This window comes from Melozone crissalis, unplaced genomic scaffold (genome assembly GCF_028551555.1).
Source record: "Melozone crissalis strain CALT ecotype California unplaced genomic scaffold, PUWL_Pcris_2 ptg000027l_1, whole genome shotgun sequence".
Lineage (NCBI taxonomy): Eukaryota > Metazoa > Chordata > Aves > Passeriformes > Passerellidae > Melozone > Melozone crissalis.
Window position 1 is genome coordinate 37,726,766 of NW_026535805.1, and position 26,141 is coordinate 37,752,906.

Sequence of the window (26,141 nt, forward strand, 5' to 3'; positions counted from 1 at the left end):
TTTTAGACACCAGTCACTTTGTATCACTCAGTTTTGCATCCATGATCCATTCAGTTGCCCAGAGAAAAAACCTTTCACCCAGTTCAAGTGCTGCGGTGCAGTTAGGACAAAATATCTTGTCATAACATGCAGTAAATGTGATTGTGGTCATTCTATTGCTTTATTAATGAAGAGGAGTGATTTTTATTATCACATATAAGATTTCTTTTTGCACAGGTTTACCATAAACATCAGATATTATAATTATTATATCAGGTATTATATTAATATAATATTATATTTCTCCACATACTTCTTAGCTATTTGATGCTGCCTGACTGTGTGAAGCTCTAGCTTTTCCTCTCCATTATGCCCCAAGTGTCCCATGCCTTCAGCTCAATCATCTACTTGTCTACTGGTGCACTCAAAAGGAATTGAGCTAATTAGCAGAGGTAAACCTAGATGTCCGTAACAGAAGAGATTACATTGTCAAAAAGTTATAAATACTGTCTTTTTTGTTCTTATTGTTCTTATTTTGTTCTTATCTTATTCTGAGATACTCAGAATAACCAATTTGCTTCTAGCTGCCATTATTTGCCTTTGTACATACTACTGCCATTCAAGTATAATTGTTTTATTAAGTGGAAAAGCTTTGGTAATCTAAAAACCTTTCATTAGTATTCATTCTAAGCTAAATACTAAGCTTGCTATGGGGAAACACTTTTCTCCTCTAAAATAGCCAGGTATACCCAACTGAATCAGTAGCAATCAGTTGATTAGAGACAAAATTAAAGGCATTTATTTACATCATAGAAAGCGAGCAAATATGGTTTGGGTACAATAAGAATTCTCAATGTGTTCACTAAGTATTGGTTTGGCTTTTTCTCTTAACCAAGAATTTATGAGTTCTATAGCTTGAGCTCTGCTTTCTCCTCTGCATTGTTCACCCATTTTTAGCTACACTGCAGCCATTTTCACTATTCACGTGGAAGCACTCAGGGTGTTTTCAGCACAACTGCTTGAAAACACAAGAAATTGGATTCCAGGGGAGAATGAAACTTTTGAATCTAGAAAATTAGTGGTTTATAGGCAAGTAGGAAATGGATGTTATCATAAACATTTTGTATTCTACTTTTCACTTGCCGGCTTCCCTAGGAATGTGTTGACACAGAGTCCTGAACAATTTCAGTCTAGAGCCAGAAAGATTTGGTGTGTCCCATGAGCATATTAATATTTTCAAAACTGTTTCTGCCCCAAATAGTGAAAAAAAGTCTTAAACATAAAAACTCTTCGTACATGGGAAAATGTGTGTATTTGATTGGACTTATTAAAACAAGGTTTTGTTATTTCATTACTTCAATTCACAATGTAAATGGATTAATTTTGAACCAAAGATTTCTTTAAATTAAAAACTGTTTTTTTATTGATACAAAACAAAACTAACTAAACCATTACAGTGAGACATTTTGGGAACTTCCAAACTTGCTGTAAAAGATTTTTTTTAAGACAACATCTGTAAAAAACAATTCCTTCAGCAGTCAGTTTTGATTTTGACAATTGTGGGTTTTTTCTAATAAATATTATTTGAAAAATTCCTGACCATACCTCTCCCCATATCTGATTGATATGGGAGTTGGCTAGAAATTGGCACTGTGCAAGGGGAACATGATAGTTGTGTAACTCAAGGAAGAAAAGGAAGCTAGGGAGTGAGGGCATAAAAATTAAGGTGATGTTATCTCAGGCAAATTCTTTCCCAGAAAAATCTCATAGTGAACAGAAAGCATTACAGATTTAATTTGCTGTGACTGCAAGTGGAAGTAGCATGATCATACTGGGATTGCTTAATGCCCTGGCTATTTCCCTGCCCTGGAAAGCATCTGCACATCTCTGCAGGACATAGTATATCAACATGCACAGTGCCAGGAGTTAAAAGTTGAAATTTCACAGAAGACTGGCATCATCAGTATATATTTTTGATGAAAAAAGATTAAAATCTAGATTTTCCTTTACTCCATGGCATAGCCTTTGTGACAGCCATGCCCAACAAAAAGTTTATGTTCTGCTAATTGCAGGGCTACAGAAAACTCTGTACATGAACAGAGTTGCAAAGCTTCCTGCTGCTCTTGATATACCTTAATATAATAATTACCTTGGCAATTACAAAATAGCCCTGCTTATAAAGCTCCCCCCGTTTTTGGGCTGAATTTTCAAGGGAAAAAATGGGGTTGTTCTTGTGTGCTGTTGCACCTCCCACCAGATTTATCAGTGCTGCCTGAGCAGAGGTGGTGGTGAGGGGCCCTGCCACAGACAGCAGTGGCACTGACAGCAGCAGTTGCACCAGTGGAGGTGGAAAAAGTGCAATCATAAGAACAGTATCAAAAGAGTTGAGTACATGTAGGATGAGTTGGAATTCCTGCATTCCTAGGAAGAAGAAATTAGATGCTGTAGAGATTTTAAACCTTTTTATTCCTCCACATCAAATCCTCTTTTTTTTTTTTTTCTTCTTTGTTCTTCTAGAGTACAGGAGGAGAATAGTGATTACAGTCTCCCTGTGCAATTCCATCTTTCTAGCCGCAGACATTTGGGGGGCAGATATAATTAATCTTTTTCTTGTGCACTTGAGAATGCCTTGGGATATTCTCCAAGTCTCATCTTCAGCAGACACCTTTGTTCCTCAGGGGGAATTTATTCTCTGCCACGAATCACTCACTTTGAACATCCTAATCGATATGTTTCAAGAGAGTTTGAATAAATTCTGCTGGGGATCTCTGGTGAATAATTCTTCATCTAAAAGAAAACAAACTCTCCTTGAGAAGGTGTGCATCATGTGTAATTTCAGAGGACAACTGAAAAAAAGTGACCAGAGATACCTGGATAGCTGATTCACTACAGCAGCTACTCCTCAGTGCAAATTTTAGGCAACAATAAATCAAAAAGATAGAAGATATTCAGGGTTTTAGTGTAATGGCTGAGGTTGTTCTTTCAACCATAACAGCAAAAGTAGTCTCATTTGCATAGGCCTTGCTGACTTTACAGCCCTGGATGTACCAAGAGTGTAACAGATCACTTTCTCAGCCTCAATAGGAAGTGAAACAAAGTCTGCAGTCTTGAACTGCTGAATGAGAAGTAGGTGGAGACAGAGATGGAATCATTAGAAGTGCCAAAGTGGCTGGCATTCCTGATTAGTGCAAGAACACCCAGGCTCACCACACCTCTGCAAAGGAAGAACATCTACAATAGACTCAACAGAGTAGTTGCATTTACCACAAAACAAGAAGATCAGAATTTGGCCTTTTGTCACTAAAATGTCAATTCATTAATACAAATAATAGTTTCAATACAGGCAATTAAAATAATGAGTAATGAGAACAGGCAAATTCTCATCACTCCATAAAAATTATTCTTCTGGATTAATTTGAATTTGAAAAGACCACAAAGCTGATAGAAGTGACAATGGACTTTTTGAGCATGTTTTCTGGCTCTATAACATAAATTAACTTGCACAAAAATTAGAATTTCAATCCAATGGTAATCTGCCTTACTTAAATATTTGTGTTCATTTCAAATGATTGAAATAACTCTGCAAAGTTTCTGAGCTTTAATTATAACAGCTCCAGTCAAAGTATTTTAGGCATTACTTGCAGAGTAGCACCTTTCCATTGCACCAAGATCTTCTCTACCTGCTGTTTCCTACCAGGCACTTCCAGTAATGGGACTTCAGTGATACATTGTGGGTTTAGTCAGTGAGGGAAAAGCAGTACATCAGAGAAGATAAATCTAGCAAATGCTCCCAGCATTTGGGAAATTGATGAATCATGGCATCAGTGGCAGAAGCAGTCTAATGTTGAACTGAACAACAGTGGGGGAGAGTTCCCCCATCCAGAAACTTAGAACATTACTAGCAAAATCTTTCCAACACTACCACACCACTGTAAACCTTTAGTGTTGCAAAAATTCTGTTTTCCAGCAGCCATAGGGAAACTTTGATTTGTCCTTGGGAGAACAATATTAGATGTTGTTCGGTAATTTGCAGCAAGACACAACTCTTGGCTTCTGCAGAATCTTTTGTGTTTTTTGAACTATATAACTCAAACATCTCTCAAAAATTTTGCCTAATATCTGCTAAGAGCAGCAACACCTAATTTGAGTTTTTTTGGGAAAAATGTGCCATCATAGTTGTGAATATCATTATTGAGTAATTCACAAGTGTTTCAGGATAGAGAAGGTTATTTTGTAGTTTTGTTTATGGATAAATAAATCACAAGTAAGATACCTCGTGGGTTCACAAGAACCCGAGCAAGAATGTCCAGCAACAGCATCTGAATAATTTTTCATAAGCCATATTTGGTTCAGCTGATTTTGCTTTCCTGTCAGAGTGCATGTTACTAATGGAGTACACAACTTCCAGGTTCTCATCATTTTCATTAACTAGATTCAGATTATCTGTAGTGATTAGTCAGCTTGAAAAAGAACTGCCAGCAGCCTGCCTTTAACCAGCAGTGGTCTTGACACAGAAGGGGAGGGTGGCAGATAAATCTACATAAAAATAGGGAAAAAAATCTCCCTCATGTTTTCAGGTTCCTGCCTCCTGCAGTAAGAATTGCTCATGGAGTTGTCTTAGCCCATTCTAGGGGACCTTATTCCTGCAGTTCCCTCTGTGGAGCAGCACCCTTCTGTGGGCTAGAAGCAGAGATGGAGCCACAGGTTGGGTTTGGAGGAGGGAGGGCACGGAGGGACCTGCAAGGGATGGTGACCTCAGCCAGGCACCGGTCCAGAGATGACAAAACAGTAATGGAAACTGTCACCCCAGCCTTAGGGGAAGAAAGGAGCAGGTCATCCTCCCCTGAGAGCTGGAAGTCTGGGGATAGGAAAGGCTAATAGAGAAGTTTTAGAAATTCTTTTATTTTGACAGGAGTCAGTGCTATTTGAAAAGGAAGGTGGGCAGGAGCATTATGTTTCCAAAAGTAGATGGTACCAAAGAATCTGTTGCTTTTGTTATTTTTAACAACTCAAGTAAAGGTGGCTAATGACCTATGGTATGCTCAGACCAGGAGCAATGCACAAAAAGGAGCCCCAGAAACAACAAATTTTATAACAAGATATTGCATGCAACTAAAAATGGAGTTAAGGACTGGTCTAGATCTCAAAGGTAATTTGGGGAAGGTGAATTTAGATGCAAAACCCCATGAGGACTGCAATTTGAGACAAATCCCTTGACTTACTGAAAGATCCATAAATTGATTCTTATCAATAAATTTGATAGGCAAAGGAGGGGAATCTGCCTGAAGTTTTGAATAATAAACAGGACTTTGAATTCTGAGTGCAATTCTACTTCAGTTCTATTTCTAAATTTATGCCCTCATTTTCCACAATGTCAAAGTCCACCATGGGCAGCACCCCACAAATAACATAAGTACACTTGGCCAGTGTAGAAACACCGAAGGAACTGTGTTGGATTTTCCCATTAGGATGACTCTGCAAATTTTAGGAAATTTGATGAGCAGAAGACTGCTTTGTTACAGTCCAAGAGAGCCCTGAAATAAAAGATGGATTATTAACTGCAGCTATATGGAGCACTCCGTTATCCAATGTTGAATGCTGCTGCACAGTAAGTGCTGACAGTATTTCAGAGAGAAAATCAGTAGATTGTAACAAGTAAGCAGAATCAGAGTTGTCCAGGTGACTTTTCCCCCACAAGAGGACAGCTAGACAGCAAACAGAAGAGGTAACTAAAACCTGCAGTACTGCTGGGGGAAGCATTCCTGTTAGGGTTTATAGCTTTTATACCTGTTACATCTTTTCTTTTGGTCTGTGAGCTGTTCCCCTTCAGAAGAGGCTTCAGGTGGCCTCCAGTGGAATGGCGGTCCAGACACCTCTGCCCCCCATGTTCTGTGGGTGTCACGTGTGCCTCTCACATCAGCCTCATTTCTTCCACATCTGTGAGCTCCTCTCCAAAGAACAGGGCAGTTTTTCTCCATCAGTTGTCTCCAAGCATAACCGAGTAGTTCCACTGGGATTTTTTTTGTTCTCCTTGTCTGTAATGTGAAATGAAGCCACTCCAAGAGAGGTGTATTAGAACTAGCAAGGACTGGCAGAGGGACATTAGGCATTCTGACCTGTGTCAAGTGTGCTGGGAAGAAATGCTGAGTTTGGCTGTTTCAGTTGTGCATTCACTGAATGTACTAAAACTTTGCAAGAGGCATGAGTCAAATATAAAACATAACAGGGAAGAACAATTTTGTTTAGAGCTCTTGAAACAAAGCAGTGGTCTCTTTACTGAGAAATATTATGTTTAATGTCCCTCTCTGAAGCCTCTGTTCATACTTGTCATTGCAGTTGCACACCATTCAGATATCACCAAGGAAAGACAAAGTAGAACTCTGAGGCTGCACAGTTGTGTTAAATATTCATCTTTTGTCTCAAAGGACAAGGATTTATTTAGCTTTATCAAATATAGTGGTTTTTGCTTCATGAAAAACTACAATGTCAGAGGAATCTCTGCTCCAAATCATGAAACCTTAGAAACCACTACTATGAAACAACTTTATGTCTAACACTTAAAACACTGATAGCTTTGCAGTGAATAAAATTAATTTCTTGCAGTTTTCTGTGATTTATGGGGTTATTTTAGGTTCTTTTTCTAAAATATTTTATACCTAAAGTTTTTAGAGTATCTTCAGAAATGTCACCTTCTTCATAGTGACAGCCTTGTCTTCACTTTGCTTCAAATTAGAGAATTTTTTAAGAACTGATTCAGTTCAGAAAGTACTAGAATAATATGGATGGTTTTAAAAGTCCTATAATACAGAACATATTGTATTTTTCATAAGAGGAAAGATATGTCTTCGTCCATAACAAGATCTGCTTGCTACAGTGCCCTAATTTCCAGCTTGTTCACTCAACAAAAGCTTCATTATTCTTTTATTCTAAAGGGGTTTAGAGGAAAATATACTAGAAATTGCTATAGTAGATTTTAAGGCAACTGATTCCATATTGCGTATAAATATAGAACATACTCTACCTTTTGACTCAAAAGAATCAGCTGAGGCAAATTAAAACAGAACATAAGAATTTGGACCTGAAATGAGCGCTGGATCAGGCCCTTAAGATGGAAAACTTCAAATTTTTATGTCTTATGTGACTAAAAAAAATAAAGAAACATTTTTTCTCATTTTTGCCTTTTCAAAAAAAGAGAGATAAGTAGTTTGTAATATTGAACTTTCTCCTTAGCCTGCTGCAAAGCTTGGTAGCTTTAGCCATCTTTTCCAGTTTTATTTCATAGCTTGTTTCTCCTCCCCAAAGCACAAAATGATGAAACTGCACAATTGGCAGGATTGAATCCAGCCTAAATACTCCTGACACAGGGAAATAAAACCACAGAGGGGTCTAGCTCTGCTAAACTTTTTAGCTAGGCTAGGAAGCGAGCACTATTCTCCTTCCACACCCTTTTCCAGCAACAACATTCCTTCTTTGCCTGGATGACTGAAGGCAGCTCCTGAATCAGGGTTGTGGCTGGAAAAATAGAAATCGATTATTCGGTGGGGGGCTAGCCAGAGCTCAAAGCTCTTCACCATTCATCTCATTTCTGACTTTTCCTGTTGGTTTCCCAACAGATGATCCTTGCTCTGTCTGCCTTTCTCTCTCCACTGATTTCTTGTATGTCATTCAGTTTCAGCCAAACAATAGGTCACACTTTCAAAGACAACCTCAAAGGCAGAAGATTAAGCCAAGAGAAGCCTGAAAAAAATCAAACAACCAAGTAAAGGAGAGAGGTTCACTAAAGGTTTTGTGGAGAGAATCCCAGCTGAGTATCTGGGAGAGGGCAAATTGTGAGGAAGGAGGAGTTGCAGATGGCTGGATGGGCCAGATCTGCCACGCCCATAGTACTTTTTAATCCACTTAATGCTGGGCTTAAACATGCATTCAGCAGGCTTCCCCAAACTCTTCTTGTCCTGTTCTTTTATATTAAGACATTACCTTGTCCTCTTATCATTATAGTCATAAGTTTTCTAAAATTCAGCAAAATCCCCCTACCTAAGTATATTTCACTGCCTAGAGGATGTATATCTCTTTCTGCAAAGCTCTGTAATTTTTTGTGTTCTTTACATTACAAAACATTGGATAAAAGGATGCCTCTGAACTTCCCTCACAGAATCTGAAACAAGGACATCAGGCCATACTGCCAGTGAGCAGAGCTTTTTTGGGAGGAGGGGTGCTAGACCAGACATTCACATCCAGCTCCACTCAGTCCCATGGCAGCAGTGTTTCAAGAGGACTCATCTGCTGATCTTCAAAAATCTATTTTTTTAAGTTAAGTCAATTCACTTTATCTCATTGCACACTCTGGTGGAAGAGCTCCTTTAACGCCTTGCCGTGCAGTAACACAGGTCGTGATTGCAGTCTGTGCTAATGCTCAGCATAAGAGCAGAGAGACTGTAAATGTATGAATGTGACTATAAAAGTGAAACTTTCATACAAAATTTACATGTTCCCAGAGATTTTGAAGCTTTTAGGTTTTCACAGCATGTTCTCACTCCCTTGCAGTTTAGATTTTTTTTTTTTTTACATTGGTATAATATAAAGATAATGAAAAATCATGAACTTCATATTATGGAAGAATAGTTTTAAGTTACAGCCTTTAAACTTTACAAAAACAAAGTGTTAAAGTGTTAAAGATCTTTCATGTAAGACTCTTTCGTAATTCACTTATAAGTGGTATTCAGAAGGTTTTCTGTGTTTGGATGTATTTTTCTCTTTTCTGGTCATCAAATGATTTGCAATTCTTTTTCTCTTCTTAAGCTTTGAAAAAATGCAGTAGCACCACAACCTTCCCTAGGCAGATATTGCTTCAAGTAAACATCATAGAAAGAAATGGGGGGGAAAAATTAAATTCTGGAATATCACTTACTGTTGTTGTTTGTCCTCCAAATTAAAATATCCTTTCTGAAAAGAAAAAATAATGTATTCTTTCTATCAAAATTTTTATTTAGCATTTGTAGGAATTATAAAAAAATAACTCACATGCTTGGTAGGGTAAAAAATATGAGAAAGAAAAAAAAAGGAAATAAAGCCTCCTACATTGTTTTTTAATATTAAGTTTTCCATGCAGCAATAACTGTCAGATTCTGCAGGAAGACATAATTTTTCATTACTGTTGGTGCATATGAAAATACATGCACAGCTTGCCATAAAAAATTTGTTTACTAGGATGGTTGGCATTTTGTATTTTCAAACTGACACATTAAATAATGACCATGGAAAGAGAAAAGAGAGGAGAAGAAATAATTGGTTTTGTTTTATTTCTGTGAACCTTCATACATCCCCTCCAACACACAACATGCTAAATAGTTTTCCACAGCAGTAGTTTCAGAACATCTTAAGCTCTCTGCCTCAGTGTGTTACTTAGGAAATTTCTGTGAACTGAGATACCACATAACCTGCTAGGTATTTTGTGTATAATTTAGACTTTATGTCTTTTTACTTCACACTTGCTCCATACCTCTGTGTTTAGGGGAGGGAGGCTGTGCTCCAAGTGTTTACCAGTGAGTGTCTCTGGAGAAACCCGTTCTTCCAGGCAAGCTAACAAACAAGACACTAGTGAGGATTCAGGCAGCTGAGGCAGATGCTCAGGTGGTGAGGTGCACAAAGGAGGCTGCAGCTTTCTGCAAGGGAATCCTTCCAGCCAGAGAAGGGATAAAATGAGGACAAGAGAAAGGAAACTTGCTTTCTCTCACTGAAAAGACAGTAAGTTCTCAAATGCTCTTATAATGGCAAGGGGATTTAACCTGGAAGTCTGAATTTGGTTTTTTCTCCACAAATCTGCTTTTATTTTCTGTGCTGCCTAGCGGGTTGTAGCGAGTCTTGCTGCAGCAGCATTACACAGGCATCCGCCTGCTATATTGCTCTGCAGGTTATCAGTTTCACAGCAGAGCTGGCGGACATCTTAACCAGGTAAAGAACGTGACCTCAGAAGAGGGATGGAGGCCATGGAAAAGAACAGGCTTGAGTGCATATTGTGCCATATTGTGCTATAGTACTATTGCATATTGTATATTATAGTACCATATTGCATATTGCACTATTGGCTGAGTGCAGCCTGTACCACTGCCCTGGGTTGTTGCAGGTGAGTACAAGTCAAAGCTTGAAGAGCACAGTGTGGTAATTTTAAAAAGACCTGTGGTGGGGTTTTTTCTGCTGTCAGAGAACCTTAGATTGCAAACAGCTTCAGGGCCTTGACTGGTGGCTTCCATCACACAGAGATGTGTTGGGCTTGGGGCATGGCTTGTCTTTTCCATGAGATCTAGGCAGAGGTTTTATATATTTGACCACATAAATGTTGTTGCTGAAATGTTCACTCTGTTAACATATAAACATAGTTCAGAACACAAAGTAGCTGAAAGCTGTGTGCCTGATCTTCTATATATTAAAAAAGCCTCCCATTATAAGTTTGGTTTTTCAAGCCATATAGTTTGTGTTGTCTCAGACATCCACTCTAATTTCTAGCTCCAAAATGGTTCTAACCCAATATTTAGTCAGGTAAATTCATGGGTTTTGTCTTCCATCCTTATTTTTTCATTGTCTTCCCATTTTCCTACTCTGGTCAGCTGTTGGTTTTATTTCATGCCAGTTTTTCCTGGTAACTTGCAGAATGGAAGAAAGTTATAAAAGAGCCCCTGATAACTCCTCCTGACTGTCCTGTGCTGGTGGCTGGATCAGTCTCCCAATTCCCTCTGCACTGGTGAAGCCCCAGCCATGTCTCAAAACCAGCTGTAAGGGACACAGAGCCTGGGGAAGGGAGAGCACCAATTAGAGTATGTAACAAAGCCTTGAGGACCTCTGTGTCCACAGTGCCCACTCCAGCACATCCATACATCCATGAACCATTCTGCTACTAAAGAAAAGAGCCACATTATTTTTATAAGTGGGAAACCCTCAGATGTGACTGACCATGAAGGATGTGATGCTTAGTATCAGCAGATGGAGAAATGAGTTGCTATGTGCAACATGCAGGTGAACAAAGTAGCATTAAACACAGAACAAGCAAGTACAGTGAAAGATTCAGACAGTAGAAATACAGGACTTCAGACAAAAAAACCTTCTCCAAGCATGGTGACAGTATCTGGTTCTAATATCATGTGCCAGTGTGGTAGAAAAGAGCACGTCCCTCACACAGAATAGAACTGCTCTTCTCTCTCTTCCTCAGACCAGCAAGCATCAGCACTGTCTACAAAAGTACCAGGAGCTTGCTATGAGTTTAACAGAAGTAGCACAGCTTGTGGGAGAGAAGTGGAGATTCATTACAGATGGATGTGCACCAGCCTGGCCACTCTCTGCCAAGGGCAAATATTTCTTTAGTTCTATAGCCATGAATTTCATAAAAACTGTACCGTGAGCGGAACATGGCACCTTGACGAGCCTGTCTGAGTGTAGTGCTTGCATTCACCTTCTCCCACTGTTCCAAGCCATCAGAAAAACTTTAGGCTGTTGCTACTTCCTTCCACCTTCTCCTCTCCCTCTGTCATACCATATTAACCAAATACCTTCTCTACACCATACTATTCTCTTACTTTTGTTTATACTTATTATTGTATTTTATATTTTTTTCCTTTTGAGGGTGGCTGAGGAAAAGAGGACTGGAACACACAGAGATAATGTCAGAAGATATCTCAAAAGTCAGTCAGTGTAACTAAAATCAGTATGACTACCAAATATTGAGTTATTTCAAAAAGCCTATAGTCAGGAAGCCTTTTTGAAGCTCCTTCTGTTTAAATTTGAGTCTTTCATTTTGAAAAGGAAATTGAAAAAATAAAGGGCCTTTGAAGTAGAGGATGCAAGTCTTCATCTTACAGTGAAAATATGGATTCTGTCATTTCAGAGACTAGAACCATGTCCAATGTGCTTTCAGAAAAGCTCTTCTCACGTTAAAACAATTTTCCTAATCCTTTCCTTTGTCTTTCAACCCTTAGTAGCATGCGCACCATAAACAAAATTTATGTGCACTTATTTGATTAAAAGTTGCCATTTCTGCAGATGAAAATTTTCCAGAATGGTCTTATCTGCAGAAAAATAGTTCACCAAAAATAAAGCTTGTTTGACACTTGGATCACACCTGCAAATCTGTTTAGCCTATGTTGGCTACAAATTCTTGTGCTGTGTCTATGAATTTTTTCTTAAATTTCTGCAGAAATTTGTGCAGAATCTTTGCAGTTCACAAAACCCCCAGATGACAGCTGGCTTTTTATACAGAGAAAAGGCTTTGAGCACAAGAAAACTTATTTAGAAATTACAATGCCAATGCATAAAATAAAGCTCTCTGGGTTCTCAAGTGTCTTCTTAGTGTCCTCTTTATGAGAAATGTCAGAGACTTTAACAAAGCACTTATTTTCAGCAATATGTCAAGGTTTGTATTTCCCCACTGTAAGGAAATTATCTTCTCAGCTTTCTAAAATGTTATGTGTGTAAGTCAGTGGAAGCCATGCTAGCTATAATGAATAGGAATATAGATGTCATGTAAACAGGATTCTTAGATGTTTTTCAAACACAAATATGAATAAAAACAATGCACTTAAAAATAAATAAAAGGCTTCCTGATGAGTTTCATATTTTGCTTTTTATAAAATGTTCCCGAAGACTGTAAAGTGCTTTTAATCATAATTTTAGTGCAGCTTCTTAAAAATCACATGCAGCCATCTCAAACTTTTCAATAATGCATTACTGTCAGGTTTAATGTTTTGTTGCTGAACAGTAATGTTTGATTCAGAAGCACAAATGCATATTTACTTGATGATGCGAAGATTTAAGCAAGGTTTCTTCATGATACCATGTTCCCATAACATAATAAAAAGAAATCTCAGACATCTTTTATGAGTACAGAAGGCGTCTGGGAAAGTCATAAAAAGAATATTACTGTAAAAAAGACAAGGATTTCATAGTGTTCAGCCAAATTGCACAGTTTCAATTTAAATGAATATTTGTATAGGAGTGATCTACCCTAAATAAAACATTTAATGTCTGAACACTTTTTGTCAGTTTTCCACTAGATTTTATTTTCTTTTTATCCTATCCTATAATGGATAGAATTTCCACTTTATGACCTTCTCAGGGCTTGCTGCAGAAGACTTTAGAAAGAGCCCTATATCTCCAAGTCAGAAGACCTGACAGGAGAAAGGTGTCTGTATGGCAGTAATAAATCATGTGCCTTGAAATTTTTTTGTTGAGCTTCAGTAACTAATAGAAGAGCAAGATATTTTGCTGTAGACATTCGAGTCCTCAGTTCTCCAAAAGCAAAAGTCACCAGGTGCAATAACTTGTTGTCTGAGCCAGCAGCTGTTCAAAACTTATGATGTCAAAAGTTCAAGATAACTCAGTTGCACTTCTGGTAGATTTCATCTTTTCCATCCATTACTTTGTATGAATTTATTTGTGAAGTACTGACTGACTTTCAGGATTTATTAAAGAAACGATGTTGAGGTTTCTCTTGTGCAGAGCGAATAGCATGAATGCCATTGCTGTATGATGGCTGTTAAGTGGTCAGCAGCACCCAAAAGGATGCCTATAGTACTGCTGTCTTGATTTTGTGCTCACTCAGCATTGCAATGGGAGTATGGAAATCTTTTTGTACCTCGGAGACGTCTGTTAAAATCTTGTGGTCTGTCTTCATTTAGCTTGAGGTACCTTTTAAACATTCCTCCAGATGAATGAAGACAGCACAAATAAAAAATCGATGTTGTGTTAGGGCTGTCTTTGCATTGCAAGTGCAGCACATGCATCAGTGATATTATTTAACTGGCAGCTGTATTCAGACTGTGTTGCATGGTTCTGTTACTCTAGGATGTCTGTTCTTAAAAAGCACTATGTATTTCAAACAGATAGTATATCATACTGCCTTTAAAACAAATAGCACATCACAGATCATTAGATGTGCCCCATTGTAGCATTCTCTGAAGGTTTTTGTTTAGTGTTTCAGGTTAAAAAGTGGTCTGTACATTGAAAATTGACTGACTACTGAAAAAAACCCTGACTATTTGAGAAAACTAAAAAGCAACAGTATTTCAGGGTTATCTTTGTCACTCTCTTGCTGACTCTTTTACTCAAACCCAAGCAACCAATCAAACCAATCAAAATCTTATAAAGGTCATCCAATTATCCCCAAACAACTAATTAAAAAGATTTAATAAAGTGTTAATGTAACTCTATTCTAATAAACATTGAGATTTTCCAAATATATGGAATATATTCTAAAGTTGTAGTTTGAAGTCTTGAATCCACAGGATACAAAGCCTTCCTCAGTGTACATTTTAGTTCTTATGGTGAAACCTGGATGGGGTCTTAAACGGATATTGTCTACCTTAATACTTAGGTTTTAAAGGCTTTCAAAACCCCTAAACTTAAAAACAATCCTTGTTAGGAATTGAGTGAATGCCAGTAAACACAGTGAAAACAAGTATGGTTAAGAGATCGATAGAATCATATCTGGGTTTGAAATAAACTAGTATAAAGTACGAATTTGAACTACACAGTTGAGGTTTTGGCCCTTTATTTTCAAAGTCAAAAGAAGAAAAGCAATGCGGGAGTACTGATGTGACAGATCACAAAAAAAGAGATATTTTAAGGGCTAAGTTTCTTGCCTGCAGAGTAAATCACCCTCTGTATCCTTAAGTCATCTACTGCACCTTTCTTTTGCAAGGTGATCTTTCTTGCCTATTGCAAAGTTTGAAAAAGGACAGATTGCTCTAGCTGATTCTGCACCAATTCTGCCCCAAAATCTCAGCCATTATGTGTTCTACCTGCAACAAAAGACAAAATGCCACTTCTTTGCTGTACAAAATGGTACGTGTTTATCCTCATCCTTATATGATCTTTCTCTTCCAAAATAGCTGTTAGACAATGGTTCCAGAAGACAGGAAAGGATAGAAACTCTTCTCAAACCCCTGTGGAGTTACAAGATTTTTCTCTGATTCATAGCTCAGGAGCTTCTCCAGGGAATGCCTTCACAATGCTAAGAGGGGGACAGAAAATATTGCAGGGGGGTCACATGCAAGGGAAGGCTCCAAAACAAGCAAAGAGGGCCAGATGGGACAGTGCCAAAAGTTCAGAAAATTCAGTACTGTAATGACAGCCTTTTGAGGAAAGGGGGGAAAAAAAGAAATAAAAAACTTTTCATCGGAAGAGAGACATCAAATTAAATGATTGAAATGGTGCAACTTGTGTTTTTTGCCATGTCCAGTACCTTGGGAATTGCTGGGAAAAACACTTTAAAACCTATCTAAAAGTTAGCACAAATCCTACAGGATGTAGAGAGTGAGGGAAGTGCAACAATTGGGAAATTGCCTTTTTTTCATTTTCTAGAGTTACTCTGTGGAATTTGAAGGGACTGTAGTCAATATTCAATAGGGCTTCCCAGGTAAAAATGTAATAAACCAAATAATTCTTCCATCAGTTATTTCTTTTGAGCAGTCTTCCCAAGACAGTGCTCTGCACACAAGGGGTTTTCTGTAATAATTACTCCTGGGAACCCAGTGAAATAAGTGGTAATTACACTATCTAAACACAGAAATAGATCCTTGTGCTATTGGTTCCAAATTTCTAAGGGTTTTTTAATATTCATAATCTTCCAGCACTGGAAGCTTGAAGGCTTTCACAGACTTCCTTACTCTGCAGTTTGTAATAGGTATCTGTCTCATAACTGGTATAAAAAACAGTTGCTGTACCCTTAAGCTCCTCTCCTCAGCTACAGAGTAGGGCCAGCAGATATTATGCAAAATGAAGTCCTCCATGATTGTGGGATTGTTCAAAGGGCCATAATACCAACCCACCCCCAAGAGAATGAGTCAGTCCAACCCGCTCAAATACTATTCCTATTTCCTATCAGTACAAACAGAAATCATAACACAGTCAGTAAACCATGCCACCAAATGGAGGCAAAGAGCCAGATGCAAAACCAGCAGAAGAAATTGATACCTGATAGTCTGAGACATCATGTGTAGTATACCAAGGAGAAAAACTGTTCCATTGGACAAAAGGCTCACCTTCACCAACTGCTCACTACTTTTGCCAAGCTAGAGGGTCTCAGGAAGAGTGAAAGTGGTGAAAAAGCTAAAAGGTAAACTGAGATCTTGGAGACAGTGTGTATTATTTGAACTGTTATTCTAGAAGGTCTACTCAGAATCACTGTATAACATTCTAGTCCTTCATAATTATGTACTAACTTTCACACTCCAGAAAAATTGTTCATCTCATTGGAGTCACTTGCTGAATCAAAGATTCTAAATTTCTTTTTATGCCTTGGACCAAGGCACCAAAAATAAACCCTCTGTCTGCTCAGTCTCTAAATATAGCCAAGAATTAAGATATTCCTGCTTCTGCTTCCTAAATAATCTAATGGAATCAATTACTGTTTTGCGTAGATGACATCTGGTATTTGCAAATAAAACATGAAACATGAAATCCAACCAAAATAAGCATGAAACTAAAGTTTACAGCCATCCAACTACATCCTCAGTAAATGTAATAGGTTTGCCTCACAGGGTGGGTTTTTCATATTATAAATTTCAGCTTAAATCTCTCTGAGAGAAAGTAACACAAGCAGAAGAACAGGGCTGAAGACTTTGACTTCAGTCACTGGTTGAGCCAGTGAACACTTCATGTGTTTACTGAGAACACTGTCCCATTGCTTGGAGTTTCAGCCTCCTGCTTTTATTGGTCAGAACACCAGTCATGCCAAGCAAAATCACTTTTTTTGTATCATGAGACACAGCAAGGTTCAGACTGAACACCAATGTCAGCTGTTGAAAGGAGAGAATCTGAATTGGATTAAATACAACTTTTTCCCACTGTGGCAGTAAGATCTTTCCCCATTATATTTGGCAGCTAAGGATAGTCCCACTATATAATATCCATGTTTACAACCCATTTCAGAATGTATCCCATCGTAGCACTTCACTGGCATTGCAATTAATGCTTTATTCCGCTAGAGCCGGAATCTCCTTGGATGTACATACAGGACTGGGGGGTGTTGCTTGCTCTTTCTTCCTTTCTTCCTTCCTTAGGAAAAGAATTCTTTACTGTGAGAGCAGTGAGGCACTGGAAAAAGTTTCCAAGAGAAATTGTGGCTGCCCCATCCATCCCTGGCAGCGTTCAAGGTCAGGTTGGATGGGGCATTGAGAAACCTGGCCTAGTGGAAGGTGTCCCTGCCCATGGCAGGGAGATTGGAGCCAGATGATCTTTCAGGTCCCTTCCAACCCATTCTATGATTCTGACTCTATGATTCTTTTCTTTTATCTGTTTCTTTTTATTTTTCCAATACAGCCTAAATAGATAAATGTAACTTTACCTGCAATCAAGGACTGCCCTCTTCCTTCACCAAGTAATGCATGGCCAGAAAGGGGATGGATTATGTGCTCCCCATACTCAGAGCTGTTATAACATAGCAAACAAGCAGTTCTGCTCTAAAGACTGGCTAGACTGGCTCTGAGCAACCTTGGAGGAAGTAATTTCTCCTGAAATGCTCTACAATGGAGAGCCATATTTCCTCACAATTCTGTGTCCTACCAAACTTGCAAACCTCTGAAACAGTTGGCCATGGTAGTTAATACCAAAAGATGAATGCTGGAGACTTTTCAGTGGTTGAGGTTGCTGGTCAGGGTCAAAGGTGTGAAACATTCTTGTGAAACCCCACTTCTGACTGTCTCTCTCTGCCATATTCTGTGTGTTGGGAGCTGCAGTTGCAGATTTTACCTTTCTGCAGCTGCATAATTCCCACCCATTTCACCATCACTTGCTGACAGTGTGAGCAGGAATGGAAGAAAGTGGTCCCCACATTCTTTTTGCTGCCTGATGTTCAGTTTTCTCCCCTGCTCTGTCCAAGTTCTCACATCTTCCCGAGGTAAATGAGAAAGTCACTTGAAGCAAGTTAAATCTATTTTTTTTTCTTCTCCCTCTAGATTAAATTTCGGTCGTGGCTATTCTTTTATCGAATTCACCTGGTCCCTGTACAAATGCTGCTTCCAACACAGAGAAGGGAATGAGTGACTGTGAGCTGTGCAGGAGAAAAGGGAGAGGGTTATTTATTTTAGTGGCAGCAGCATCTTGTGGTGTGGTAAAGTTTTTGTGAAACTATATCATAGTCACCAGTGGTCATCATCATGTCTGAATGGATAACCTTCATCCTGTCCCCTGTATTTATAGTGCCACATATTCTATCCATAGTACATGTTTTATATATATATATAAATATATATATATAAAAAATGAAAAAATGCTTGACTTCAGGTACACAGGTGGAATGAATGGGATTATAGCCAAACAATCTTTAAATATGGATAACTTACTGGCTTCTGAAACTAATACATTTTGTTTGGATTTTTGTTGTTGTTGTTGTGTAAATATTTCTAGAATCACTATCTTACTTAAAAGAAACAAACATTCCATTTGCAAATATCTGGCTTTAATTCCTTTAACCACAGTCATTGCACTTGCTGAAAAAAATACCAATTCACAGCATGACACAGCTATCTATGAAATAATTTAAATGCATCATGCACAGTCAGCAGAAGTTCTGCATTGTAATTTGGAGAAAAAGACTTCATACTGTCACTTATTCCCTGAGCTACATATTATGCTTCAACAATTTCCCTTCCTTCCCATCTATTGAAACAATAGAGGCAGTTATCCAGTTATACCAGAGCATCCCTTTCTAATCCCAGTGGTTTGCATTTGACATGAAAAAAAAAAAAAAAGGTGTGGTTTTTGTTTGCATGTCATCTTAGTTTTCAAGAGCAGCTATAAACCATAAGTCATATCAATGGCATAAGCAGGTGCAACTACCAGTGATAGTTGCATGGCTTTTCATTGTTTGATTTGACCAAACACTACAGAAATTACTTGATTCTACTCAGTGACAGTGTACATGGAAAAGGTAGCTATGCAAGAAGCCAAAATAACCACCAACCTTGAGTTTCTTGAGTTTTAGAGCATGGGTTTGAGTTCTGAAGCTTAGTATCCTTGCTGTGTGTGGTTGTGTGTAAGCTGTCTAGAAGGACACTATTGCAGAATAAAAGCCTTGGGAGTTTTAGCAACCATGTAAATGATAACTCTCACAGCTGCTGCTTGAGTGCATGTAGAAGTGGCATGTCTCTTATTTGTCTGTGCATGGTGTACCCAGGTGGCAAATCAGTCAGATTTTGCCTTTCCCCAGCACCCCTGGTTGTAGCTGGATGCCCTGGGAGTGTGGAGCACAGTGCATGCTGCTCACACCAGGCCATCTCTACCTGCTTCTGTTTTAAACCAAGCTCCTCCCCACAGTAATCTGTTAGCACTTTTGCAAAGGCAAAGGTACCAAATTTTACTCTAATTTATATGTTTGTATTTGCTATTACTCTGGGAAACTTAAAGTTGTTGTAGAAAGATGTGAGTTATTAGAAGGACCCTGACATCTAAACCTTCCTAATGAATGTAATTTATCAGTAAATGTTTAACTTCTTTGGAAGACTAGATAATGCATGGTATACTACTTCCAGCTGCATATTTTAAGGAAAAAAATCTTGGCCTAGTAAAATCTAGGAAAAACTGGCAATGAGCAAAGATCTGTGACTTTGAGAAAAGATCTTTTGAGAAAAGATCTTTGAGAAAATAGTCTCAAAGTTGGAAAAGTATTTTATAAATACATATTTACTATTAATTTTATTTACCAATAATAACTCTTAAGTAACAAGCCTCTCTGTTATGTCATATAAAAATCTTGGCCCTTACCAGACAGCTGCCCTCAATATAAGATCACGTACATCAATTTCATTGGTCCAGTATAGACTAAAGTCAAAAGTAAAAAAAAATCAGTTTCCAACTCATGTTGAAGATGAATAACCATCCCGCTGTATTTTTAGCTGTATATTTAGCAGAATGGAAACAGCTGTGATAGTCCTATGGTGAGGAACAAGGCAGTCTCTCCCAAGTGCTACAAAAGCTGTATGGCTTGCTGTTAAAAACACTGATAATAAAGAGCTCTTTGAGTGCAGCCTAAGCAGTAAGGATGAGCACTATTCAGCAGCCCAGGAGCATAAGAGTGCCACTGAGATGTGCTCTTCTGGAAACTGCTTTCAACACACTGGAGCTATTCCTTGGCTGGCTCAGGTGATGGTCCCATGCTTTTGTTGCCATCTGCTGTGAGAAGCAGTTGCATCAGGCGTTGCTGTAGAAATGTGAATGTAATTTATGACGGTCTGTAGTAATTCTGTACATCTCTTATGTCTGTGTTCTTATAGCCACTTGGGCACTGAAGTAGCTGACATGAGAAAGAGGCAGCAGTCACAAAATGAAGGAACATCAGCTGTGTCTCAAGCACCTGGAAACCAAAGGCCCAACAACACATGTTGCTTTTGTTGGTGCTGTTGCTGCAGCTGTTCATGGTATGTCCTGTAGTATTTTTGCTTCCATATCTGCCACAGGTAAACAATGAGAATGGAAAGCACTGGGAACCTGTTAACTTCTGGGAGAGGAGACACAGTTTAACTTTTCACTTAAAAATTTGATTTAAATATTCCCTGATTTGGTTGGACATCTTGTGATGGGGAAGAGGAAAGGATAGTAAATTCAAGCTATATTTATCCTACTTAAGCCATAACTAAATGAGAAAATTTCGGTTGTAAAACATGTATTTGTGAGTGAGAGACTCAATAATGAATATTTTATAGCTTGGATTCAAAACAGTTTTTTCTGCTTGTACTTCTGATAGTGCAGTTCTCTGCATTCAGGAGAATAAAAGGGAGATGGTAATAAATGTGTATATGTGGTATCCTGTTATATTACTAATATAAATAATATAAATTTATAATTTATATCATTATAAATTATAAATAATTTATAATAATATAAATTATGTAAATCTGAAAACATGAGCCTTAAATTCCACTTTTAAATGAAGTGGCATAATTTTAGTGGCTGCTTGTCCCTTCCTCAACAAAGTGTTCACTTGTAAGTCAAAGATTTAAAGTCAGTTCCAAAAATAGCTTTAAATTCTCAGTGTCTTGAGATGCATCAGATCTTTATTTCTTATTTTTATGAACACAGTATTGAAATATAAGGTAAATGACATTCAGTAGTGTTCAGAGCCTGTGCATCCTATTAACCCGACAGTTCAGTGTTTTGAAGTCACCATTCCTCTGTGTATCTGCGTTATTTTCACTTCAATCACCCATCTGGCCCCAATCTAAAACCTGAGGCTATTTGCTTCAGTATATTTAAAAATACTTACCAGTATATATGCACTAGGGATAGGTTTTTTCCAAGATACTGCCACATCCGGGAGGCAGCAGCAGGGGGGACCTGCCTTGGCTGTTATTTCCAGTTTCACCTGAAGGCAGAATGTATTGGGAGCAAGGATGAGCCAGAGCTCATGTTTTACCAAGAAACTTTGCAATATGTTCAATCCATATTGAGAAATAGGTGGAAATGTATTAAACAGGAAGCAAAGAGAGGGTGTTTTGTCAGTTTTCTTTCTGCTCTGGGACAAGGGCACAATGTCAGCTATGCTCTTACAGTCCAGGGATTCATTTACCTGTGTCCTATTTCAGGAAGTGATCTTTATCAGATACCACAAGATAACGATAAAACAAGTAGATATGCACCTCCTCAAACTACCCACAGTAAAACATCTCACAACTACTATCAATCTGCAATTTAGGAATTTCCTGGCCCAGAGTTCCTTTTTGTGTGGTTTATAGACCTTGATGGAATTTTCTTTCCTTAATTTGGCAAAACATTTTCTGAAGCGACTTCCTAAACTCATCTAAAATTTTGGCACCCAGGGTTTCCTCTAGCAATAAATTCTAAAAAGGGCCTGTGTACTCCCTTTTATTTGTGTTAACGTACTAGAAATTAATTTCATTTGATGCTTCCTTTTTCTTATGTGAAGAACAGTGACTAATCATTCCCAGGATGGTCAAGATTTTACAGAGCTCTCTCATATCTTCCTTCACCTTTTTTGTCTTCCACAGTCTTCTCTGTTTTAATCTCTGTGATACAGAAACTGACCCAGACCATGATTTATCCTCATCTGTCCTATTTGCTCATCTACCTTGTGCTCACTATATACCTTCTTATTCTATACTATTTCCTGTCTGAGATGTGTGACTAGATCTGTGTTGTTGAGACATGGATGCACCATGTTTTGTGTTTGCTCTTGAGTTTTGTTACTAATTCCTAGCACTCTGCTTATTTTTTAACAGCCCCAGAGATGATGTTTTCATGGAATTATCCACCCTGAATACAACATCTCTTTCCTGAATGAAAATAAAGCCCATCATTGTGCATGTACAGCTAGGGTTGGCTTTTGCCTTGCATGCTAGAATATTAATAATATTCATATAATGTCAATAGTATTCAATAAAATATCCCTCTAATTTCTATAACTTAATGACAACTGATTTCATTTTTAAAGCATGCTGCAACTCAAGAAATCTTAAATTTGACATTAATACTCTAGTTTGAAGCCTTGTGACCCTTGGAGTGCCTCCAGTCCTTAGAAGGCAATACCATTATATATGTAAATAGCTTATGCACATTAAACTTACATAGAGTAATTATTGATTAAAAACATAGGATGTACCTTCAGCTGCTCTATTAATTGTTTTTATTGTCTTTCAGGGTTTTTCGGGGCTTGAGGTTGGGATTTTTCTTTGCAAAGTAAATTAGATAGAGCATGGAGAAATCCTGTTAGCTAGTTTTCAAGATTAAGTAAAATAAGTGATCAAAGGAACAGTTACATCACTCATGTTGCTAAAATCAAAAAGAGAGAAAATGTGATGCAATAAGTATTTTCCAGCTTTAACTTCTAAGTTTCTGTGGTAGAAACTCCATTGGAGGAAAGATGGGACAAAACTTTGAAAAATGCAGTATGAAATGTTTCAGAACCTCAGTTAAAATTAAGCCATTGATTGTGATGCCAAATTTAATAATAACTTTTAAAAAGTAACTAACTTCATTATTCTCTCATATATAGGGGGTTCTAGCTAATTAATTCTCTAGGGTAGTTCTCTGTAATGGAAAAGCCTAATCAACAATTGTAACAAGTTCTCTGGACCTAATGTAATTACATTCTTTCCCTAGTTCCACAGGTCTTTGTATTTGAGTAACATTAATTTCTCAAGAGACACCTGTCTGGAAATGTTGCTAGATTCATTAATTGGGAAGGCAATGTTAGAATTTTCTTCAGTTTTTCCATCTGTATGTGACTGCTGATAGCTCTTACATCTCTAACCACTTATTGCCTCAACTTGTTCACCATTCACAGAAGTGGTAGAAGTATGTGCAGATTTTATTAAAAAATGTTCCCTTCCTCCTGTTCAAAGAGCTAGTTCAGTAGTTCCTATATTCAAATAAATCATTAGAATTCTGAAAATATCTTTTGTGAATCCTGTGGGACTTGTTTTTTTCTGTTCTACCCCATGTTAAAATCAGAATAGTCATTAAGTCTTCTGTTTACACAACAGCATAGGCAAATATTCATACCTTTGTTTGGGGAAATATAATCTTGCTTAACAGACGCTTGTCAAGAGCAAAAAATTTGAGAAATTAGTTGGTACATCTTATTAAAACCCTTTTAAAAATTATTTTTCTCTAATATCTTTCTTAAAGATAACTATTTGAAGGACTTCTCTACTGTTATGGGATAATCCTTGTAGGTAGCTCAGCCCCAGGCAGATGCTTACTCAGCAGCAGGATGGAGAAGAGAATCAGAAAAGTGAAAGTGGCAAAACTTCCATTGAGATAAGGAGTTTAATTGATAAAGCAAAGTTGTGTGCACAAGTAAAACAAAACAAAAAATTCATTCACAGCTTCCCATCAGTTCAGCCATGTCCTGGAAAGCCATGGTCCATCACATCTTACAGTGACTTGAGGAAACAGATGCTAAAAATCTCAACCTCCATCCTTCCTTTTTCTTCTGCAGCTTTTATTGCTGATCCCAATGTCATATTGTAGGGAATATCCCTTTGGTGAGTTGTGGTCCCAGGTGTGTCTCCTCACAACTTCTTGTGCACCCCCAGCCAGCCCACTGACCGGACAGTGTGAGAAACAGAGAAATCCTTGATACTGTTCAGTGACTGCTCAGCAGCAGCTATAACATTAATGTGTTATCAACACTGTTTTGGTCAAAAATCCAAAACACAGCACCACAAGGATCGCTGTGAAGAAAATTAACTCCATCCCAGCCAGACTCAGTACAGCTATTGGCACTGATAATTATCAGGACAGTAAATTGCTCGGTTTACAGGGACAAAGCAAGACTTATTACCAAGTTTTGCTCAGATTGAAAAACAGTGGAGATTAACAGGACTATTAAGATGGCTATTTTATTTTAATAGGTATGCTCATGAGGTTGCCCAACTAGTTTGAGCTCTGAACTTGTTTCTGAGTACAAGTAGTGAAGGGAACACTCAGTGTTCCTCCTCAGTGGGAAAAAAATAAAGCACTTCTGAAGCTCCCAACAGGAAATGCTTGTCCCCTTTCAGCAGAAAAAGAAGATACATCCATGTGAAGATCTTCTATAGACCTTCTTCTCTTCACTGACCAGACATAGACCTTAGGCACTCATTTTAGGAAGACTTCCTAATTAAAGTAGCTAACAGACAAGTACCAGTCATGTACCTATGGTCCTGGACTGAATCACCCCCTGTTTTAGCTTCTGCAAAGATCCATTTCAATAGAGGACAGAAGAATGTGCTTCTTTATGAAGCATCATTTCAATGACTTGGGCAGCCTGAGACTTGGAAAATTTGCAGTAAGTCTTCTGACATGACATTCCATAATTTCCTCAATTACACTTTCTCCAGAGACTTGCCCATTTAGTACTTAGAGCTGTGACTTTATAGTTTTGAGCTCAGTTTGACAAGGTTAGAGGAGTAAGCCTGCCATTTCATCTCCTCAACCTTATTTAGAATCCATTTTTCCATCTTCCTGAGCAGACATGAACTAGTCTAGGCACTAGCACAGGGAGGTTGGCTTTTCTGCCAGTTTTATTTTGCTTTCTCCTTTGTCTCCTACCCAGAGCAGGAGTCATATCTTTTTATTCCCCCTTTCATAAGGTGCTTTGTGAATTTGAAAACTGTGGGACACTAATGCCCAATAATCTGTCTCCTTTTACTGCACACAGAAGGCTCAGAAGGGGTTTGACATCTGCCCTGCAGAGACTTTAGCAGTATGGCAGTCTGGGAGACGTGGAAAGGCTTCCAGGGGATAAGGGAAGATGATCACTTAGCTTCACCCGTAGCTCGATTGAAGTGAGTGAGCTGAAGGGCCTTTACCCAAAAATGTAACCATTAAAACTGCTGAAGACTTGTGGAAGAGAGTTTCCCACACACAAGAGATCCCAGGGAAGATAGGGTATTTGCCATCTTGGCAGTAAACAAGAGTTGCTCTTGGCAAGAAGCCTCTCTCCTCAGTTCTTATAACTTGTCTATGACTGCTGTGAGCTACTCTGAAATTTCTTCCTGATGATGTTGCTACACAAATATTTTTCTTTATTAAAGGGAACATTTTCCTTGCAAGAGTTTCACAGTTTACTTGGGCCTGCAAGAAAATATTTCTGTCACTTGTGCAATGAATATGAAATGGCAGGCACAGTTCTAAGAACAATTTGAAATTGCATTAATACCCATTCTTTATGGGGTTCAGTGTTATCCTCTTAATAAACAGTGTGCTCTAAATGTGATAAAAAACAAACAAACAAAAAAAACCAACTTTTTTTCTTTATTTTTTTCTCTTTGCATTTCCCACCTCTCTAGTACTTTGAGAAGAATAACATTTTCCTGGCATATTCAATCTTAGTTTGTTATCAAAAAATTGTGTCAAGGCTTTGCATGAGTCCGTACAAGATTATTTCTGGGGGCTACAGTCATGGCTGCTTTATTTCATTTAACTGTAGCAGAAAGTTTGAAGGACAAAGAAGCAAAAAAAGGATGGAAACAAAAAAAAAAAATTAATGCAATGCATTACAGCCACATGTTCATAAGTATGTGGAAAACAAAACCCATATCCTTTCTCCCATGCCTGTCTGTAGCAGAACTTTTTTACGAGGAGCAGACTAGAGTTGGACTGGTACAAAAAAGTCACCCAGGCTCCAGGATTTTGTTAAAGCTTCTGGCAAGAAAAGAAAGTCTTTATCTTTGAAA

At 38.1% G+C, this 26,141-nt stretch overlaps 1 protein-coding gene across 4 annotated transcripts in view; it reads left to right on the forward strand.

Moving 5' to 3' along the window:
* Window positions 1-26,141, forward strand: part of RGS17 (regulator of G protein signaling 17) — a 70,444-nt gene that overhangs the window by 20,935 nt on the left and 23,368 nt on the right. For all 4 annotated transcript variants that reach the window (XM_054279417.1, XM_054279419.1, XM_054279416.1 and 1 more), the window contains exon 2: window positions 20,238-20,381. In XM_054279417.1, coding sequence (XP_054135392.1) covers window positions 20,263-20,381 — 119 coding nt within the window. In that variant the 5' untranslated portion in view covers window positions 20,238-20,262. The remainder of the gene's footprint in view (window positions 1-20,237; window positions 20,382-26,141) is intronic.